The sequence below is a fragment of the Salvelinus alpinus genome, chromosome 10, assembly GCF_045679555.1.
Source record: "Salvelinus alpinus chromosome 10, SLU_Salpinus.1, whole genome shotgun sequence".
In the NCBI taxonomy this organism is placed as follows: Eukaryota; Metazoa; Chordata; class Actinopteri; order Salmoniformes; family Salmonidae; genus Salvelinus; species Salvelinus alpinus.
In genome coordinates, this window is record NC_092095.1 from 63,787,725 (window position 1) to 63,808,126 (window position 20,402).

Here is a 20,402-nt window from a genome sequence, read left to right on the forward strand (position 1 = left end):
CCGCCGGACGCTGAAGCACTTCCAATAGGGCTTTACCGCTCTCACTGACCTGGGGTTGGACACACACACACACACACACACACACACACACACACACACACACACACACACACACACACACACACACACACACACACACACACACACACACACACACACACACACACACACACACACACACACACACACACACACACACACACACACACACACACACACACACACACACAGACACACACACACAGACAGACAACACACACAATTAAATGAATGCACACAGGTAGAATATACAAGCACACAGGTAGAATATACAAGCACACAGGTAGAATATACAAGCACACAGGTAGAATATACAAGCACACTGGTAGAATATACAAGCACACAGGTAGAATATACAAGCACAGAGTACATGAACACCAATAAACCATTTCTATCAACTAAATATATGCAAACAAATGACATTCACATCAAAACCAGATGTTTGATACCATTCCATTCACTACATTGCGGTCATTGCTATTAGCCGTCCTCCCCTCAGCAGCCTCCACTGATCTTTACTAATGGTATGTCGCTCTGGATAAGAGTGTCTGCTAAATGACCAAAAAATGTAAATGCGTGTGTGTGTGTGTGTGTGTGTGTGTGTGTGTGTGTGTGTGTGTGTGTGTGTGTACCTGTGTGTGTACCTGTGTGTGTGTGTACCTGTGTGTGTGTGTACCTGTGTGTGTGTGTACCTGTGTGTGTACCTGTGTGTGTGTGTACTTGTGTGTGTGTGTACCTGTGTGTGTGTGTACCTGTGTGCGTGTACCTGTGTGTGTGTGTGTGTGTGTGTGTGTGTGTGTGTGTGTGTGTGTGTGTGTGTGTGTGTGTGTGTGTGTGTGTGTGTGTGTGTACCTGTGTGTGTGTGTACCTGTGTGTGTACCTGTGTGTGTGTGTGTGTGTGTGTGTGTACCTGTGTGTGTGTACCTGTGTGTGTGTACCTGTGTGTGTGTGTACCTGTGTGTGTGTGTGTGTGTGTACCTGTGTGTGTGTGTGTGTGTGTGTGTGTGTGTGTGTGTGTGTGTGTGTGTGTGTGTGTGTGTGTGTGTGTGTGTGTGTGTGTGTGTGTGTGTGTGTGTGTGTGTGTGTGTGTACCTGTGTGTGTACCTGTGTGTGTACCTGTGTGTGTGTGTACCTGTGTGTGTGTGTACCTGTGTGTGTACCTGTGTGTGTGTGTGTGTGTGTGTGTGTGTGTGTGTGTGTGTGTGTGTGTGTGTGTGTGTGTGTGTGTGTGTGTGTGTATGTGTGTGTGTGTGTGTGTACCTGTGTGTAGGCTGATGTTATCTCCTCGTAGAGCGTCTGGTGTTGTTGTATGGACGCCTCCAGCTCCGCCATCTCCACCGACAACGAGTCGTCAGCACACGCCTCACACCAGCCCTCCACACGCCCCAGGAACTGAAACATAACACACACACGTTATATATATATATATTTTTTTTTTTTTCACCTTTATTTAACCAGGTAGGCTAGTTGAGAACAAGTTCTCATTTACAACTGCGACCTGGCCAAGATAAATATGCACACACACACATTACATGTATATATATATTCACACACACACGTTACATGTATATATATACACACACACACGTCATACACACGGCAAAAGTCACAAAAACAAACAAGTTGTAAACACAGTTGTATTTTCTGTCAAACTCATTACACACTGAGTTCTCTTTAAAGGTAGACTCAGTGAAATGACGTTGCCACCATCAGCACCTCAGATTGAGATGAGCGAGATGCAAGACTTCGCTCTCACACAGTCACACACAGTATCTGCACACCGCACGGGTTCGTTTCCCGCTGCTACAGCATGGTAGCCAAGGGAACAAATAAGTTGAAGTTGAGCCTCGCACTTCAACACTCTTAGTTGTTGCTGAAATCGACCCACTGCTGTTAACTTTCAGCACCTCCGTCATATCGCTGAGTCTACCTTTAATGTTAATAAAGTGCATTTGTAGAGCCTTTTTCATTCACAGAAAATAATCACAAAGCTCTTAGGGATGTCCATGAGGAGGAAGCACCCAGACACACCTGTTCTGCCCCCTGGTGGAAGTCGGTGGACATGACCAGTGTGTTGCTGCGTTCCTCCAGCACTGACGTCAGCCCTTTCCAGTCCTCCTGTAGCCGTGACGAGACACACGCGATCCGCTCCGCTCCGTAGTGACACCCCTCACACAGCTGCATCGCCACGGAGACCACCCCGTCCACGTTCACACTCCCGTTCTAAGGAGGGGTCAGAGGTCAGGAGTTAAAGATCAGTGTTCATCAAGTGACAGTACCATACATTAGAGTTCACAACTCATGTTTAATAGCACCATAGAGTTAAAGGTCACGTGTAATAGAATGTCTGTACCGTAGAGTTCAAAGTGTCATGTAATAAATAGAATGTCTGAACCGTAGAGTTCAAAGTGTCATGTAATAAATAGAATGTCTGTACTGTAGAGTTCAAAGTGTCATGTAATGAATAGAATGTCTGTACTGTAGAGTTCAAAGTGTCATGTAATAAATAGAATGTCTGTACTGTAGAGTTCAAAGTGTCTAGTAATAAATAGAATGGCTGAACCGTAGAGTTCAAGGTTAAGAGCAATAAAGTGTCCGTACCATAGACTTTGAATTGTACACACCATAGAGTTCACAGTGATGTGTGATAGGGTGTCTGTACCATAGAGTTCATAGTAAAGGGCAGAGGTGTGGACTCGAGTCACATGACTTGGACTCGAGTCAGACTCGAGTCACAAATATGATGACTTGCAACTCGACTTTGACTTTAACACCAATGACTCGTGACTTAACTTGGACTTGAGCCTTTGACTTGACCTGACTTGATACCCTCCCCAACCTGACTTGATACCCTCCTCGACTTGACTTGATACCCTCCCCAAGCCCAAATATAAAAAATGATGCTATTAAAAAAGTGTGCAGCGCATCAACTCTTCATTTAATGGATTACAGTTTGAACCGGACAGCAGCCAATCAAATTGTGCCAGCTGAGAAAAAGTTGTGCGTGGCAGTGCAGAGGAACGTCGGCGGGTGAATTCAGATGGAGCCCTTGGAAAGATGGTACCCAAAATTATTATTTTTGGATATAAAGACAACGCTGTATCAACAAAAAACGGATTGCAACTTGCAAAACATGCGGGAAGAAAATTACAGACGGAGGCGCAACAATTTCCAACTTTGTTCGACATTTGAAGCTGCACAATGAACGGTAAGTTGTGGCTAATATAGCCTACAGCTATATATTGTATTACTTTACTGGTGTATCATGTAGGCTAACGTAACGTTAAATCAATGAGCCCCCACACAGTCAGTCAGTGCGGGAATGTGATAATTGCACCCTTGGCAGTTGGTAGCCTAAATCCTGCCTGATGTTACTGCTGTTCCTAAAACCATTGACATATGTTAGCCTACTGTAACCACAGAGAGAGAGAGTGTGTGTGTGTGTGTGTGTGTGTGTGTGTGTGTGTGTGTGTGTGTGTGTGTGTGTGTGTGTGTGTGTGTGTGTGTGTGTGTGTGTGTGTGTGTGTGTGTGTGTGTGTGTGTGTGTGTGTGTGTGTGTGTGTGTGTTAAGGTTGGGCGATTGTGTACAAGCCTACATCGCCCGATTGCGCCCCATAGCGATCCTCGATAGTCGATCGCTACGGGGGGTGGGGAGGGGGGTCTTTCTCATGACTACACATGCATTTCCATGGAAATATAAAGTATATTTAGAAAGTAATAAATATATAGATATTTTTAAAAGCATTCATGATTTGCGTAAATGTAATATACTATTACTCTTGTTAAAAATATGAAATGGTATTACATTTGGTGAAGAACACATTATGACTTGTTTAGGACTCGAAACTCATAGTTTCGGATTTGAGACTTGGCTTGATACTTGACGGTCTTGACTTGAGACTAGACTCGGACTTGCCTGTCTTGACTTGGGACTTGACTTGGGACTTGAGTGCTAAGACTTGAGACTTACTTGTAAAACAATGACTTGGTCCCACCTCTGGTAAAGGGTAACAGAGTGTCTGTACCATAGAGTTCATAGTAAAGGGTAACAGAGTGTCTGTACCATAGAGTTCATAGTAAAGGGTAACAGAGTGTCTGTACCATAGAGTTCATAGTAAAGGGTAACAGAACGTCTGTACCATAGAGTTCATAGTAAAGGGTAACAGAGTGTCTGTACCATAGAGTTCATAGTAAAGGGTAATAGAGTGTCTGTACCATAGAGTTCATAGTAAAGGGTAACAGAGTGTCTGTACCATAGAGTTCATAGTAAAGGGTAACAGAGTGTCTGTACCATAGAGGTCATGATAAAGGGTAACAGAGTGTCTGTACCATAGAGTTCATAGTAAAGGGTAACAGAGTGTCTGTACCATAGAGTTCATAGTAAAGGGTAACAGAGTGTCTGTACCATAGAGTTCATAGTAAAGGGTAACAGAGTGTCTGTACCATAGAGTTCATAGTAAAGGGTAATCAGTAGTGTCTGTACCATAGAGTTCATAGTAAAGGGTAACAGAGTGTCTGTACCATAGAGTTCATAGTAAAGGGTAACAGAGTGTCTGTACCATAGAGTTCATAGTAAAGGGTAACAGAGTGTCTGTACCATAGAGTTCATAGTAAAGGGTAACAGAGTGTCTGTACCATAGAGTTCATAGTAAAGGGTAGATCAGTAGTGCTCTGTACCATAGAGTTCATAGTAAAGGGTAACAGAGTGTCTGTACCATAGAGTTCATGATAAAGGGTAACAGAGTGTCTGTACCATAGAGTTCATAGTAAAGGGTAACAGAGTGTCTGTACCATAGAGTTCATAGTAAAGGGTAACAGAGTGTCTGTACCATAGAGTTCATAGTAAAGGGTAACAGAGTGTCTGTACCATAGAGTTCATAGTAAAGGGTAACAGAGTGTCTGTACCATAGAGTTCATAGTAAAGGGTAACAGAGTGTCTGTACCATAGAGTTGATAGTAAAGGGTAATAGAGTGTCTGTACCATAGAGTTCATAGTAAAGGGTAACAGAGTGTCTGTACCATAGAGTTCATAGTAAAGGGTAACAGAGTGTCTGTACCATAGAGTTGATAGTAAAGGGTAACAGAGTGTCTGTACCATAGAGTTCATAGTAAAGGGTAACAGAGTGTCTGTACCATAGAGTTCATAGTAAAGGGTAACAGAGTGTCTGTACCATAGAGTTGATAGTAAAGGGTAACAGAGTGTCTGTACCATAGAGTTCATAGTAAAGGGTAACAGAGTGTCTGTACCATAGAGTTCATAGTAAAGGGTAACAGAGTGTCTGTACCATAGAGTTCATAGTAAAGGGTAACAGAGTGTCTGTACCATAGAGTTCATAGTAAAGGGTAACAGAGTGTCTGTACCATAGAGTTCATAGTAAAGGGTAATAGAGTGTCTGTACCATAGAGTTCATAGTAAAGGGTAACAGAGTGTCTGTACCATAGAGTTCATAGTAAAGGGTAACAGAGTGTCTGTACCATAGAGGTCATAGTAAAGGGTAACAGAGTGTCTGTACCATAGAGTTGATGGTAAAGGGTAACAGAGTGTCTGTACCATAGAGTTCATAGTAAAGGGTAACAGAGTGTCTGTACCATAGAGTTCATAGTAAAGGGTAACAGAGTGTCTGTACCATAGAGTTCATAGTAAAGGGTAACAGAGTGTCTGTACCATAGAGTTCATAGTAAAGGGTAATAGAGTGTCTGTACCATAGAGTTCATAGTAAAGGGTAACAGAGTGTCTGTACCATAGAGTTCATAGTAAAGGGTAACAGAGTGTCTGTACCATAGAGTTCATAGTAAAGGGTAACAGAGTGTCTGTACCATAGAGTTCATAGTAAAGGGTAACAGAGTGTCTGTACCATAGAGTTCATAGTAAAGGGTAACAGAGTGTCTGTACCATAGAGTTCATAGTAAAGGGTAACAGAGTGTCTGTACCATAGAGTTCATAGTAAAGGGTAACAGAGTGTCTGTACCATAGAGTTCATAGTAAAGGGTAACAGAGTGTCTGTACCATAGAGTTCATAGTAAAGGGTAACAGAGTGTCTGTACCATAGAGTTCATAGTAAAGGGTAACAGAGTGTCTGTACCATAGAGTTCATAGTAAAGGGTAACAGAGTGTCTGTACCATAGAGTTGATGGTGAAGTGCTGGTGCTGGGTCTGGAGTTCCAGGGCATGCTGGTGGTTGAGGCCAACCTCTGTCTGACTCTGCAGGAACAGATCCTTACTGTGGGCTATCCACTCAGACATCTATAACACACACACACAGAGAGGGTTACACATCCACACGCACGCACAGGCACGCACACACACACACACTTCATCTATTTAGACATGTACAGAATAATGGAGACTAGGAGGGAGAGAGAAAGAGAGGGGGAGGGAGAAAAAGGGAGGGTTGTCTGCCAATCGACCTGCTGTCTCCACCACTGTTGTTCATTCAGATAACAGATGGTCTCTACCAGCGGCTCTAAACTGTACCACCACAGGGAGACTTCTTCTCTCTCCCTCTGACTCCCACACACACACACACACACACACACACACACACACACACACACACACACACACACACACACACACACACACACACACACACACACACACACACACACACACACACACACACACACACACAAACATGCGCACACACACGCGTAAACATGCGCACACACACACACACTCTTTCCCCTCCCACAAACACACACCTTGGCAGCGTCCTGTTCGTATAGATGCAGCTGTAAGGTCTGGTCTAGGTGTGCTTTCCGTTCGGTCCAGCTCTGCTGCAGGTGTGTCCTGGCAGTCTGCAGCCTCTCCAGCAGGGCGGCCACCTTCGGAGCTACACTCTGGAAATCAGCCCCGCCCGACAACCAGCTTCCGTAACCTTGGTTACTGCTGGGCACATCGCTAGGGGCTTCACCGTTGTGGGCGGGTCCAAGCCGCATGCGCTGGAGCAAGCTTCGCCCCTCACGGTCGATGGCATCGATGGGAGCCGTGGCAACGGTGGTACGTAGTCGGCCATGCTCCTCTAGCAGCCTGGTCAAACACACACACACACACACACACACACACACACACACACACACACACACACACACACACACACACACACACACACACACACACACACACACACACACAGCTTGAACACACACACACAAAAACATAGCTTATTGCACCAGCCACACACACATCTGCATCTGTCTTACTTGCGGGCCTCATCCACGCCCTGGGGCTCGCCTACGCGGGTCAGCCCAGCCTCCAGCTGCTCTAGCTGGGCCAGCAGTTGCCCAGCAGCCCCTGAGAACTCTTCCAGGCCCAGCCGTAGCTCCGTCCACTCCACATGGTCATACTCCAGAGAACCGCCCAGGTCAGAGGTCAGCTGGGACGGGTCCACCAGCTTGGACAGGCCCTCCACCGACACTAGACTGGTCTGGAGGGAGAGGGGAAAGAGAGAGGGAGAGAGGAAAGAGAGAGGGAGAGGGGAAAGAGAGGGAGAAAGGAAAGAGAGAGGGAGAGGGAGAGGGGGAAAGAGAGGGAGAGTTGGGAGAGAGGGCGATGGGGAAAGAGAGAGGGGGAAAGAGGGAAGGAGAGGGGGAAATAGAGAGGGGGAAAGAGATGGAGAGGGGTAAAGAGAGGGAGAGGGGGAAAGAGAGATGGAGAGAGGGAAAGACAGAGAGAGGGAGAGGGAGAGAGGAACATAGAGAGGGAGAGGGGGAAAGAGAGACGGGCAAAGAGAGAGGGAGAGAGGAACAGAGATAGAGAGGGGGAAAGAGAGAGGGGCAAAGAGAGAGGGAGAGGGGGAAAGAGAGAGGGAGAAAGAGAGAGTGAGAGGGGAAAAAAGAGGGAGAGAGGAACAGAGAGAGGGAGAGGGGGAAAGAGAGGAACAGAGAGAGGGAGAGGGGGAAAGAGAGAGGGAGAGGGGAAAAGAGAGGGAGAGGGGAAAGAGAGAGAGGGTGAAAGAGAGAGGGAGAGGAGGAAAGAGAGAGGGAAAGACAGAGTGAGAGGGGGAAAGAGAGGAAAAGAGGGAGGGAGAGGGGGAAAGAGAGGGAGAGGGGAAAGAGAGAGAGAGGGGGAAAGAGAGATGGAGAGGGAGAAAGAGAGTGAGAGGGGAAAGAGGGAGGGAGATGAGGGAAAAAGAGAAGGGGATGGGGAGAGGGAAAGAGAGAGGGAGAGGGGGAAAGAGAGAGGGAGATGAGGGAAAAGAGAAGGGGATGGGGAGGGGGAAAGAGAGAGGGAGAGGGGGAAAGAGAGAGGGAGATGAGGGAAAAAGAGAAGGGGATGGGGAGGGGGAAAGAGAGAGGGGGTGGGGCACGAGGATTTGAGAGAGAAAAAGAGAGAGAGAGATTAGAGAAGGGGATAAATTATAGTTAGGAACAATACACACTCCACACTCCACATATACACACACCTCAAAGGTGAGTTTGGCGCTGCCCAGGTTGGTCTTGTGTTTCTGCCAGAAGGTGTCTGGTTTGATGATGAGGGCCATGTGAATGTGGGCGGAGAACCCCTCCTGGAGTGTCCGTAGCAACGGCTTGACGCTCTCCCACTTAGAACCACGCATGTCTACGACCACCGTGAAGCCCCTGGCACGCACGTCATCACTGAGAAGAGAGAGAGGATGGGAGAGGAGATGGAGGGGGTCAGGAAGAGCGAGAGACAGAGAGAGAGAGGGAGAATCAAGTAGAGAGAGAGAGAGAGAGAGTAAAGGAGGGTGAGAGTCAGGGAGAGGGAGAGAGATAGAGAGATAACGTGACAGAAGGAGTGTTACCTGGGTATGGTGGACAGATAGAGAGATAAAGTGATAGAAGGAGTGTTACCTGGGTATGGTGGACAGATAGAGAGATAAAGTGATAGAAAGAGTGTTACATGGGTATGGTGGACAGATAGAGATAACGTGATAGAAGGAGTGTTACCTGGGTATGGTGGACAGATAGAGAGATAAAGTGATAGAAGGAGTATTACCTGGGTATGTTGGACAGATAGAGAGATAAAGTGATAGAAGGAGTACTACCTGGGTATGGTGGACAGATAGAGAGATAAAGTGATAGAAGGAGTGTTACCTGGGTATGGTGGACAGATAGAGAGATAAAGTGATAGAAGGAGTGTTACCTGGGTATGGTGGACAGATAGAGAGATAAAGTGATAGAAGGAGTACTAACCGGGTATGGTGGACAGATAGAGAGATAAAGTGATAGAAGGAGTGTTACCTGGATATGGTGGACAGATAGAGAGATAAAGTGATAGAAGGAGTGTTACCTCGGTATGGTGGACAGATAGAGAGATAAAGTGATAGAAGGAGTACTACCTGGGTATGGTGGACAGATAGAGAGATAAAGTGATAGAAGGAGTACTACCTAGGTATGGTGGACAGATAGAGAGATAAAGTGATAGAAGGAGTACTACCTGGGTATGGTGGACAGATAGAGAGATAAAGTGATAGAAGGAGTGTTACCTGGATATGGTGGACAGATAGAGAGATAAAGTGATAGAAGGAGTGTTACCTCGGTATGGTGGACAGATAGAGAGATAAAGTGATAGAAGGAGTACTACCTGGGTATGGTGGACAGATAGAGAGATAAAGTGATAGAAGGAGTGTTACCTGGGTATGGTGGACAGATAGAGAGATAAAGTGATAGAAGGAGTGTTACCTGGGTATGGTGGACAGATAGAGATAACGTGATAGAAGGAGTGTTACCTGGGTATGGTGGACAGATAGAGAGATAAAGTGATAGAAGGAGTATTACCTGGGTATGTTGGACAGATAGAGAGATAAAGTGATAGAAGGACTACTACCTGCGTATGGTGGACAGATAGAGAGATAAAGTGATAGAAGGAGTGTTACCTGGGTATGGTGGACAGATAGAGAGATAAAGTGATAGAAGGACTACTACCTGCGTATGGTGGACAGATAGAGAGATAAAGTGATAGAAGGAGTGTTACCTGGGTATGGTGGACAGATAGAGAGATAAAGTGATAGAAGGAGTGTTACCTGGGTATGGTGGACAGATAGAGAGATAAAGTGATAGAAGGAGTGTTACCTGGGTATGGTGGACAGATAGAGAGATAAAGTGATAGAAGGAGTACTACCTGGGTATGGTGGACAGATAGAGAGATAAAGTGATAGAAGGAGTGTTACCTGGATATGGTGGACAGATAGAGAGATAAAGTGATAGAAGGAGTGTTACCTCGGTATGGTGGACAGATAGAGAGATACAGTGATAGAAGGAGTACTACCTGGGTATGGTGGACAGATAGAGAGATAAAGTGATAGAAGGAGTACTACCTGGGTATGGTGGACAGATATAGAGATAAAGTGATAGAAGGAGTACTACCTGGGTATGGTGGTCAGATAGAGAGATAAAGTGATAGAAGGAGTACTACCTGGGTATGGTGGACAGATAGAGAGATAAAGTGATAGAAGGAGTACTACCTGCGTATGGTGGACAGATAGAGAGGTAAAGTGATAGAAGGAGTACTACCTGGGTATGTTGGACAGATAGAGAGATAAAGTGATAGAAGGAGTACTACCTGGGTATGGTGGACAGATAGAGAGATAAAGTGATAGAAGGAGTACTACCTGGGTATGGTGGTCAGATAGAGAGATAAAGTGATAGAAGGAGTACTACCTGGGTATGGTGGACAGATAGAGAGATAAAGTGATAGAAGGAGTGTTACCTTGGTATGGTGGACAGATAGAGAGATAAAGTGATAGAAGGAGTACTACCTGCGTATGGTGGTCAGATAGAGAGATAAAGTGATAGAAGGAGTACTACCTGGGTATGGTGGACAGATAGAGAGATAAAGTGATAGAAGGAGTACTACCTGGGTATGGTGGTCAGATAGAGAGATAAAGTGATAGAAGGAGTACTACCTGGGTATGGTGGACAGATAGAGAGATAAAGTGATAGAAGGAGTACTACCTGCGTATGGTGGTCAGATAGAGAGATAAAGTGATAGAAGGAGTACTACCTGGATATGGTGGACAGATAGAGAGATAAAGTGATAGAAGGATTGTTACCTGGGTATGGTGGACAGATAGAGAGATAAAGTGATAGAAGGAGTGTTACCTGGGTATGGTGGACAGATAGAGAGATAAAGTGATAGAAGGAGTGTTACCTGGGTATGGTGGACAGATAGAGAGATAAAGTGATAGAAGGAGTACTACCTGGGTATGTTGGACAGATAGAGAGATAAAGTGATAGAAGGAGTGTTACCTGGGTATGGTGGACAGATAGAGAGATAAAGTGATAGAAGGAGTGTTACCTGGGTATGTTGGACAGATAGAGAGATAAAGTGATAGAAGGAGTACTACCTGGGTATGTTGGACAGATAGAGAGATAAAGTGATAGAAGGAGTGTTACCTGGGTATGGTGGACAGATAGAGAGATAAAGTGATAGAAGGAGTGTTACCTGGGTATGGTGGACAGATAGGTGACCAGTCTGCTTAGATCCTCCTGTTTCACTCGGTCATGATTGGTCCGCGCTGGGAAGGTGAGGATGGGCCCGCCTCTCTTGTCCCTCCCCCCTGGGACAGTGACATTATCAAAAATCAACATAACACATCATTACCAGAGAGGTTTTCAACCAAGACACTCAACGAGGACATATACCATGTCAGCCTAGGGTAGGAGCTCGGTCGGACAAGGGTAAGGAGTTAGGTGAAGGGACAAGGGAACGTAACAAGGGAACGAAATGGAGCAAGGGGATGGAGGGAGCTTGGAAAAGAGACTAGGGAACAAAATGGGACAGGGCCGTACTAGACTCACCTGAAACAAAGGCCACTTTTTCCCTCAGAACTGTCAGTACATCCACCGCTCTCACCCCCTCCCCCCGCGCACCCCCTAGAGAAGAGAGAGAGGGAGGAGGGGGAGAGGGAGAGAAGAGAGAGTGGGGGGAGAGGGGGAGACAGAGAGAAAAGAGAATGAAGGTGGCAGACAAGGTGATATAGACACATAGTTACATTTCAAATCTCCCTGTATGTAAACAGAATTTAGTTCCTCGATCACAAATGAATAGCCACATCAACAACAATCTCCCCTGGAAACGGAGGGAGAGAAAGAACTAGGGTTTGAGCAGCAGGCTGTAATTACACTATCACATTAAATGACTGTAAATAAATGTGTGTGTATTGTGATGGTGTGTATGCGGTGTGTATAGGTTGCTGTGACAGCGTGTAGACAGCAGACAAAACCCATCTGGTGTTTAGGCCTGTTAGTGTAATCTGATGTGGGTATAAGCCTGACTGGAACAGCTGGGGCACTGGGGCATAGGGCAGGGACAGAGGTAGGGGGGATGTTTGCAGAGGGGACATGTGTCTGTGTTAGTGTAAGCTGGAGCACTTTGTGTGTTTGTGTGTGTGTGTGTGTTTGTATCTTGTGTCTCTGCGTGTATGTGTGCGTGTGTCTCTGCGTGTGTGTGTGTGTGTGTGTGTGTGTGTGTGTGTGTGTGTGTGTGTGTGTGTGTGTGTGTGTGTGTGTGTGTGTGTGTGTGTGTGTGTGTGTGTGTGTGTGTGTGTGTGTGTGTGTGTGTGTGTGTAGCTCTGCAGTCTCCCATACAGTACCAGAGGAAGTAGAGTGAGGGGACAAACCTTCTCACCTGCCTTTCCTCAGGCTGTGTGTGTGTGTGTGTGTACAGTATTTGGAAAGGGTAGGGGTAGCAATGGATGACAGAGAGAAAGGGATGAAGGGCAAGGTTGGAGGGAGTGAGGGACGGAGGGAGGGAGGGGGGTGGATGGATGGATGGAGGGAGTGATGGATGGATGGATGGATGGATGAAGGGAGGGAGGGAGGGAGGGAGGGAGGGAGGGAGGGAGGGAGGGAGGGAGGGAGGGAGGGAGGGAGGGAGGAAAGTAAGTATGTAGCTCAAGGGGTCTAGCTGACCTCTCCACGTCACTAAGAGGTTATTCTCTCACTGTATATGAGTCATACTGTGTATCTGCTCTGCAAGCAAACCCTCACGTGCGTGTGTAAATGTGTGTGTATGCGTGTGTATGTGTGTATGTATGTGTGTGCGTGTGTGTAGTTGTGTGTGTTTGTGTATGTACAGTAGGTGTGTGTGTATGTGTGTGTGTGTGTGTGTGTGTGTGTGTGTGTGTGTGTGTGTGTGTGTGTGTGTGTGTGTGTATGTAGGTGTGTGTGTGTGTAGTTGTGTGTGTGTGTGTGTGTGTGTGTGTGTGTGTGTGTGTGTGTGTGTGTGTGTGTGTGTGTGTGTGTGTGTGTGTGTGTGTGTGTGTGTGTGTGTGTGTGTGTGTGTGTGTGTGCAAGACAATAACATTCTAGTCCACATTAGAATGTCATTGAATGTCATTGTGATGAAACATTTTGTGACAGAATGGAGGAAAAATCTTGCTGAATATTTGTTGAAAGGTTTATGTGTGTGTGTGTGTGTGTGTGTGTGTGTGTGTGTGTGTGTGTGTGTGTGTGTGTGTGTGTGTGTGTGTGTGTGTGTGTGTGTGTGTGTGTGTGTGTGTGTGTGTGTGTGTGTGTGTGTGCATGCTTTTGTGCGTGCATGTGTGTTTCAGACGTTTTGGCTTCTCCTTATCGATTGTGAATTCACCCATGAAAACGATGGAAAGAGGAAGCACAAAGAAATGAACATGAAGGAGCAAAGGGCAGGAAGAGGAAACCAATGTGACAGGAAGCGTGGCACTCCAGACTTCCTGTAACACGGAACTCCAGGGAGCGGCAGGTTAGTAAAAATAAAATAATCATACCAAACCAACCGACGCTCTGTTTATCACACACATCCAAACACACACATGTACACACGCACACACATACACACACGTACACACACGTACACACGCAAACACACACACACACACACACACGCACACACACACACACACACAAACACACACACACACACACACACACACACACACACACACACACACACACACACACACACACACACACACACACACACACACACACACACACACCAAGACAAATAACTCCCTGCGGGAGCCAGCCGGTGACTGGAAACATCACACACACGCAAACACACACACACACACACACACACACACACACACACACACACACACACACACACACACACACACACACACACACACACACACACACACACACACACCAAGACAAATAACTCCCTGCGGGAGCCAGCCGGTGACTGGAAACATCACACACACCAATACGTTCCATATAACAGGCAGACAGGGCAGGATTTAACATCTTCAGGTAAAGTGGAAGATTAACAAGGCTGTTTCATATCTTCATCTCTGCATTTATATGTTTTCTATACCCCTCTGAAAATGGCAGGTGCTAACGCTTAGTCACGCTGGCCCTATAACCGTGCTGCCAGATGTTTACCCTGCAAGACTAAAAGAGCATCGCTTGTACAACCACACACACACCGCACGCACACAGACAGCCAGACGGTGTGCAGCCAAAGGCGGATTACTACTCTGTGTATCACAAGAGAATCTGACACACACACACGGCTAAACAGACCAGGCTGGTCACACGAAAGAGCAGGCCAGGCCAGGCCACAGACAGAGTACCACCGCAGCACAGATTACAACTACACTACGAGATTGAGAATAAAGCACACACAGCCACACACACAGACACACACACACAGCCACACACATACACTATTCCTAAGCAGTTTATAGACGACACTGCAGTGCATTCATCACCATCATAGTGTACCCCCAGACAGACAGGCTCTGAACGCTCTATATACACTGTATATACAAAGGTATGTGGACACACCTTCAAATTAGTGGATTTGGCTATTACATCCACACCCGTTGCTGACAGGTGTATAAAATTGAGCACACAGCCATGCAATCTCCATAGACAAACATTGGCAGTAGAATGGCCTTACTGAACAGCTAAGTGACTTTCAACGTGGGACCGTGATAGGATACCACCTGCCCCGGTCAACTGGAAATGTTGTTATTGTGAAGTGGAAACGTCTAGGAGCAACACTGGCTCAGACGCAAAGTGGTCAGCCACACAAGCTCACAGAACGGGACCGTCGAGTGCTGAAGCGCGTAAAAATAATCTGTCCTCGGTTGCAACACTACCGAGTTCCAAACTGCCTCTGGAAGCAGCGTCAGCACCATAACTGTTAGTCGGGAACTTCATGAGCAGCCAAAGATCACCATGCGCAATGGCAAGTTTTTGTGTGTGTTTGTTTTGGGGGTTTTTGCTCTGCTGTACGGAATCTGGACACTTCTCTTCATGGCTCCTAGTAATGTACTCTGTCCTGTCTGTTTGTGCATCTGATCTGACACACGTTTCTTCATTTCTAATCAAACTTAACTCTTTGCTAACCTGTAGCCTCTCCCTCTCGTAGAAAAGGCAGGAAAAGCAACATGCCTCATGTTTTTGGGTTAAAAGTGCATAGTGCCAACTGTAAAGTTTGGTTGAGGAGGAATAATGTTCTGGGGCTGTTTTTCACTGGTCAGGCCCCTTAGTTCCAGTGAAGGGAAATCTTAACGCTACAGCATACAATGACATTCGAGACGATTCTGTGCTTCCGACTTTGTGGCAACAGTTTGGAGACGGCCCATTTCTGTTTCAGCATGACAATGCCCCCGGGCACAAAGCAAGGTCCGTACAGAAATGGTTTATATCAAGATCAGTGTGGAAGAACTTGACTGGCCTGCACAGAGCCCTGACCTCAATCCCATCGAACACCTTAGGGATGAATTGGAACGCAGACTGTGAGCCAGGCCTAATCGCCAACATCAGTGCCCGACCTCAATAATGCTCTTGTGGCTGAATGGAAGTAAGTCCCTGTAGCAATAGTCCAACAGAGTGGAAAGTCTTCCCAGAAGAGTGGAGGCTGTTAGAGCAGCAAAGGGGGAACCAACTCCATATTAATGTCCATGATTTTGGAATGAGATGTTCGACGAGCAGGTGTCCACATACTTTTGGTCATGTAATATACAGTATATTTACTGTATGTATGTGTGTGTTTGTGTGTGTGTGTGTGTCAGTCATCTAGGGATGGGCCATAATGGCCCTCATTCACCAAGAATTACATATCACCAGCATGATTATTACACTAGCATGCTAAAGACACAGAGGACTGAGCGAGGGGAGTGTGCACCAACAAATCCTTTGGGCCTGCATCCCAAATGGCACCCAATTCCCAATATAGTGCACTACTTTGGATGAGAGCCCTATAGGCCCTGGTCAAAGGTAGTGCACTATAAAAGGGAATAGGGTGCCACTTGGGATGCAGTCTTGGTATCCAAGGTGAGTAGGCCCCTCTGTGCCGGTCTATTGATGTAGTGTGTGTGTGTGTGTGTGTGTGTCTGTACTGAGGCAGGTTTATCCATCTCAGTGGGAGAGACACCTAATCCTGAGCATAAACAGGGCATTAACTGTGTTTGAATATTCCCAGCTCAGGGACCAATGATAACCTTAGGAGGAAGACGGGAAGAGAGGAGGGGAGGGAGAGGGGAGAAGCGTTGAGAGGAAGAGGAGGAATTAAGAGAAATGAAGAGGAACCCTTCACTGATCGTTCCGAGTAGCAGCCGGGAAGCAGATCACAGGCGCGCTGTGACAACCTCTCCCTCCCTTCTCTCCATGTCTTACCAGCCCTTGGGATGAGACAGCCTCCTGGGATGCATCTCAATAGTCTTAAGTCCTTTTCCTCTCAATATCTCTTTTCCTCCATCTGACGTGAAACAACCTGAAGAGTGTGAGAAAAATTCCCTCTAAGGATCTGCAATGTTGCTTTCACCCATCCTGTGTTTTTCAGGTCAGTGCTGATGAAGGAAAAGATATCATGGATGAAAAGAGGCATGAAGAGGAAACCATTTAAGAGTATTGAGACATAGCCCTTATATTCCTCACTAGGCTGTAGTCCTCTCCTTTTGACCAATCAAGGGGATGAGGCATCCACCACAGTGTGCTGTCCAGTGTCTTCAGATCAGGGTAGATAAAGGAGAGGAGACTAGGAGAGGACCCCTGTTTAGACTAGATGCAGCCCTGTGGACCAGTTGGGACCTCTACCATCCATGCTCACTGGAGAGAGCACACACACAAACACACACCTTATTTCATGTCTGATAGTCATGCATAATCATCATGTGTGTGTGTGTGTGTGTGTGTGTGTGTGTGTGTGTGTGTGTGTGTGTGTGTGTGTGTGTGTGTGTGTGTGTGTGTGTGTGTAATGGTAGCTAGTGTCTTACTGCACACACAGCTGCGGTAACATGTTTGCTCCTATACAGTGGCCTATAGCAGCTGTACATGCTTACTACACACACAGAGAGAATGAATGGACGTGCTGACGATTAAACATCACGGCGAAAAGCCTCGGGCCCGTGCTCGGCCGTTTGTGGATTGTATAAAGATCAAAGCGAGACAGAATAGGATCAAATAAACGTTCACATAGATTATGTGGGTGTGTCTGTATTGATATCGTTTTATAACACCGCGGATCAAATGCTGCAAGCTACATAGAACATATATAGGCTAGGCTGCTGCTGTACTCTCTCTCTCTCTCTCTCTCGCTTTCTCTCTCTCTCTCAATTCAATTAAATAGGCTTTATTGGCATGGGAAACATGTTTTCATCGCCAAAGCAAGTGATCATGATGGATCCTCAATCACACAAACTGACCGAAAACTCAACGTATATGCTTCGTCCTCCCTGACCATGCACGCTGCGGTGAAATAGTCTAATTCTATAATGGGCTGAATATACAGCTCTGCCAATGCTATTTCTCACGGTAACGGACAAGCACATTCCTGCACGGTAACGATGGGCTACATCCACCCATACCGGGGGCCAGGCAGCTGTGACCAATCCCTCCGGTTTAGCCTTTTCACCCATTATCGATCTCGGCACGGGATGCCGTTAACACCCAGCCTGCCCACCTGCTTTAGCCAACCCGTCCTGACCGGCTTCACCGGGTCCGGTTTGGGCAGGGTCCCCGGGATTCATCCTCTCCGATAGATCCTCCACGCCTTCAACGAGAGGCTGGTCGGTTCTTTTTTCCTTTCCTTTTTTGAACCCCTCGGTATGCAGAGATGGTCGTTACCGGGAGAAAGTCAGTCAGTCATCGCGCGGCCCCGTCCCCATGTTCTCTTCTGTATCCTAGCAGCGATTCCCGTCCGTAGTCGCGCGCATTCCCGTTTCTCCGCTACTGTCACCGTGATCCTGCGCGGCATCACATCACATCATATCCCACCGTATCGCCTTGCGCGCTTTTGTTCAGCAGTTGACTAGTAGGCCTACCGAATACCGAGATGGAAAGCTCGTGCAGCATGCTCCACTACTAGCCAACTACAACCGACCTACCGACCAATCTAACAATAGCGTTATACCGAAACGCACACGGTGTAGATGGCTCGGGCTCAGCTGACTGCATGAGCACCGACAGTCCCGAGCCTGTCCATGCACGGCGCGTGCAACCGGAGGCGAGGCAGGCCCGTAGTATAGACTACATACGTTGCCTGAAGTGATTCAAGAAGAACATCATCGCTGTGCCCTGACTGTAGGAGGGACTTTCCCTTATTCCCTGGCAGGCACTATAAAATCAATGCGCTCGATCTATGCCGTCATTCATCCACCAGTCTTCACACACCAAGGACGTTGGCAACATCATGGTTTGCTTTGTTCTTCCCAGATTAGAGAAGAGGAGGCTATCTTAATGGGGTCAAGCTGCCTATATAGGCTGTATTTGATGCTGATCGCATAGCCTAGAGGAGCTACCCTTTGCTTATTGCATCACCAGCTCGCCTCCTCTTATTTATAAAAGCAGTAACCGCCTATCTAGAAAAAAACACCGTTCCCGGTGACATCACTCAATTAACCGTGACACCCGCAGCATCAATGTGTCGCTCGCTGTGGTTGTGTAACCTACTGTTATCGCCTCCCAACAACAGACCAAACCTCCCTCTCATCTCCACGCACGCACGCACACACACACACACACATACACACACTATTGGACGCTGCTGGGGGGTGGGGTGGGGGGGGCTTATAATAATGGCTGGAATGGAGCTAATGGAATGGCATCAAACACATGGAAACCATGTGTTTGATGTATTTGATAACATACCACTCAGTGGCAACTGGTCCTTCAGGGCAGGTGGGGAAGAGCCCCACCTGTTCAGCTAAAAGAAGGGAAAAAATCATTGACTTTATAGAGCCGCATACAAACATGGTCTCTTTTTTGCTTTCTTGAGTAAAGCAGCTCAAAATGCAGGTGTTTCAGTCTAGCTCAGTGCTTTCTGTGGTGGTGGGAGGGGCAGCCAACGAAAATATGGAGTGTAGGGGTTGGTAATGTTCTGTAGTTGCGTTCACTCATGGGGACACTACATCACTGCAAAATCTATGGGGAGAGCTCGAAAATTCAAGCCCCTTGGGTGCTGCTGTAACCGATGTGAAATGGCTAGCTAGTTAGCGGTGGTGCTCGCTAATATCGTTTCAATCGGTGACATCACTCGCTCTGAGACCTTGAAGTAGTTGTTCCCCTTGCTCTGCAAGGGCCGCGGCAAATTTTGATGACAAAATCTGACTTGGTGTACAGGGAGAATACTGTAAGAACGTCCTATGTTCTGAATTCTGGCGCTGTACATTTCAAACGTGTTGAACAAATAGTTATATTGACTACGTCCGTCCTAGCACGCTCATTAATGTCTTAATCGAAATTACGGATTGCCTCTTATCCGTTTGTCGTTCCCTTATGCCATAGTTTTTACATCTCAATTGTCAGAAGAAACCACATTTGTTTAAACAAGTCAGCCATATCAGCTATGTTTTTTTAAAAAGGCAGTAAATGAGGCTGAATGAACTATTTCGATGCCAGACAAGGCTCCGCTGATAGCCAAGTGTAGCGGTGGTAAGGATTCACTCCATGGTGCTGAAAAGAAAGCTCCGTGTCGGGATAGCTTTATGTAGGCCCTAACAGTTTGTGGGCACCGTTTGTCACCGTTATTGTGCAATTAATATATTGTTTAGTGTTGTGTTGTGTAGTGGCTTTGCTGGTATGCATCTAAAATTGGTTTGGGGATTTTGCCCCACCAAGATTTACGTGCTAAAATCGCCACTGATTTAGCTCCAGCCATTACCACAAGCCCGTCCTCCCCATTTAAGGTGCCACCAACCTCCTGTGACTCACACACAAATGCAAGCAAGCAGGCGCACACACGTGCCCCATCTATCCCTCCCTCCCTTCTACATTTTGCCTTTTTAATTAAATCTATCACTGCTTTATAATATGGATGTACATTATGATGATTCATGTCTGTCAAATATAAAAGATAAAAGGTTAAAGGGAATGTTGGCATATCAGATATCACTTTTAGTTTAACTCATTTATCTTAGGAAAGTTATATAGCCATACTATTCGATTATAGGTAGAATGAATCAAGG

The 20,402-nt window shown here is 46.5% G+C and overlaps 1 protein-coding gene across 1 annotated transcript in view; it reads right to left on the bottom strand.

Moving 5' to 3' along the window:
* Nucleotides 1–18,886, bottom strand: part of kalrnb (kalirin RhoGEF kinase b) — a 66,597-nt gene extending 47,711 nt beyond the window's left edge. The window contains exons 1-10 of the mRNA XM_071330413.1: nucleotides 17,900–18,886; nucleotides 11,803–11,877; nucleotides 11,447–11,561; nucleotides 8,445–8,637; nucleotides 7,243–7,466; nucleotides 6,742–7,069; nucleotides 6,161–6,283; nucleotides 2,071–2,262; nucleotides 1,300–1,431; nucleotides 1–49 (exon numbers count right to left, since the gene is read on the bottom strand). The exon at nucleotides 1–49 is cut by the window's left edge and continues 182 nt beyond it. Coding sequence (XP_071186514.1) covers nucleotides 1–49; nucleotides 1,300–1,431; nucleotides 2,071–2,262; nucleotides 6,161–6,283; nucleotides 6,742–7,069; nucleotides 7,243–7,466; nucleotides 8,445–8,637; nucleotides 11,447–11,561; nucleotides 11,803–11,877; nucleotides 17,900–17,966 — 1,498 coding nt within the window. The 5' untranslated portion in view covers nucleotides 17,967–18,886. The remainder of the gene's footprint in view (nucleotides 50–1,299; nucleotides 1,432–2,070; nucleotides 2,263–6,160; nucleotides 6,284–6,741; nucleotides 7,070–7,242; nucleotides 7,467–8,444; nucleotides 8,638–11,446; nucleotides 11,562–11,802; nucleotides 11,878–17,899) is intronic.
* Between the last annotated feature and the right edge of the window lie 1,516 nt (nucleotides 18,887–20,402).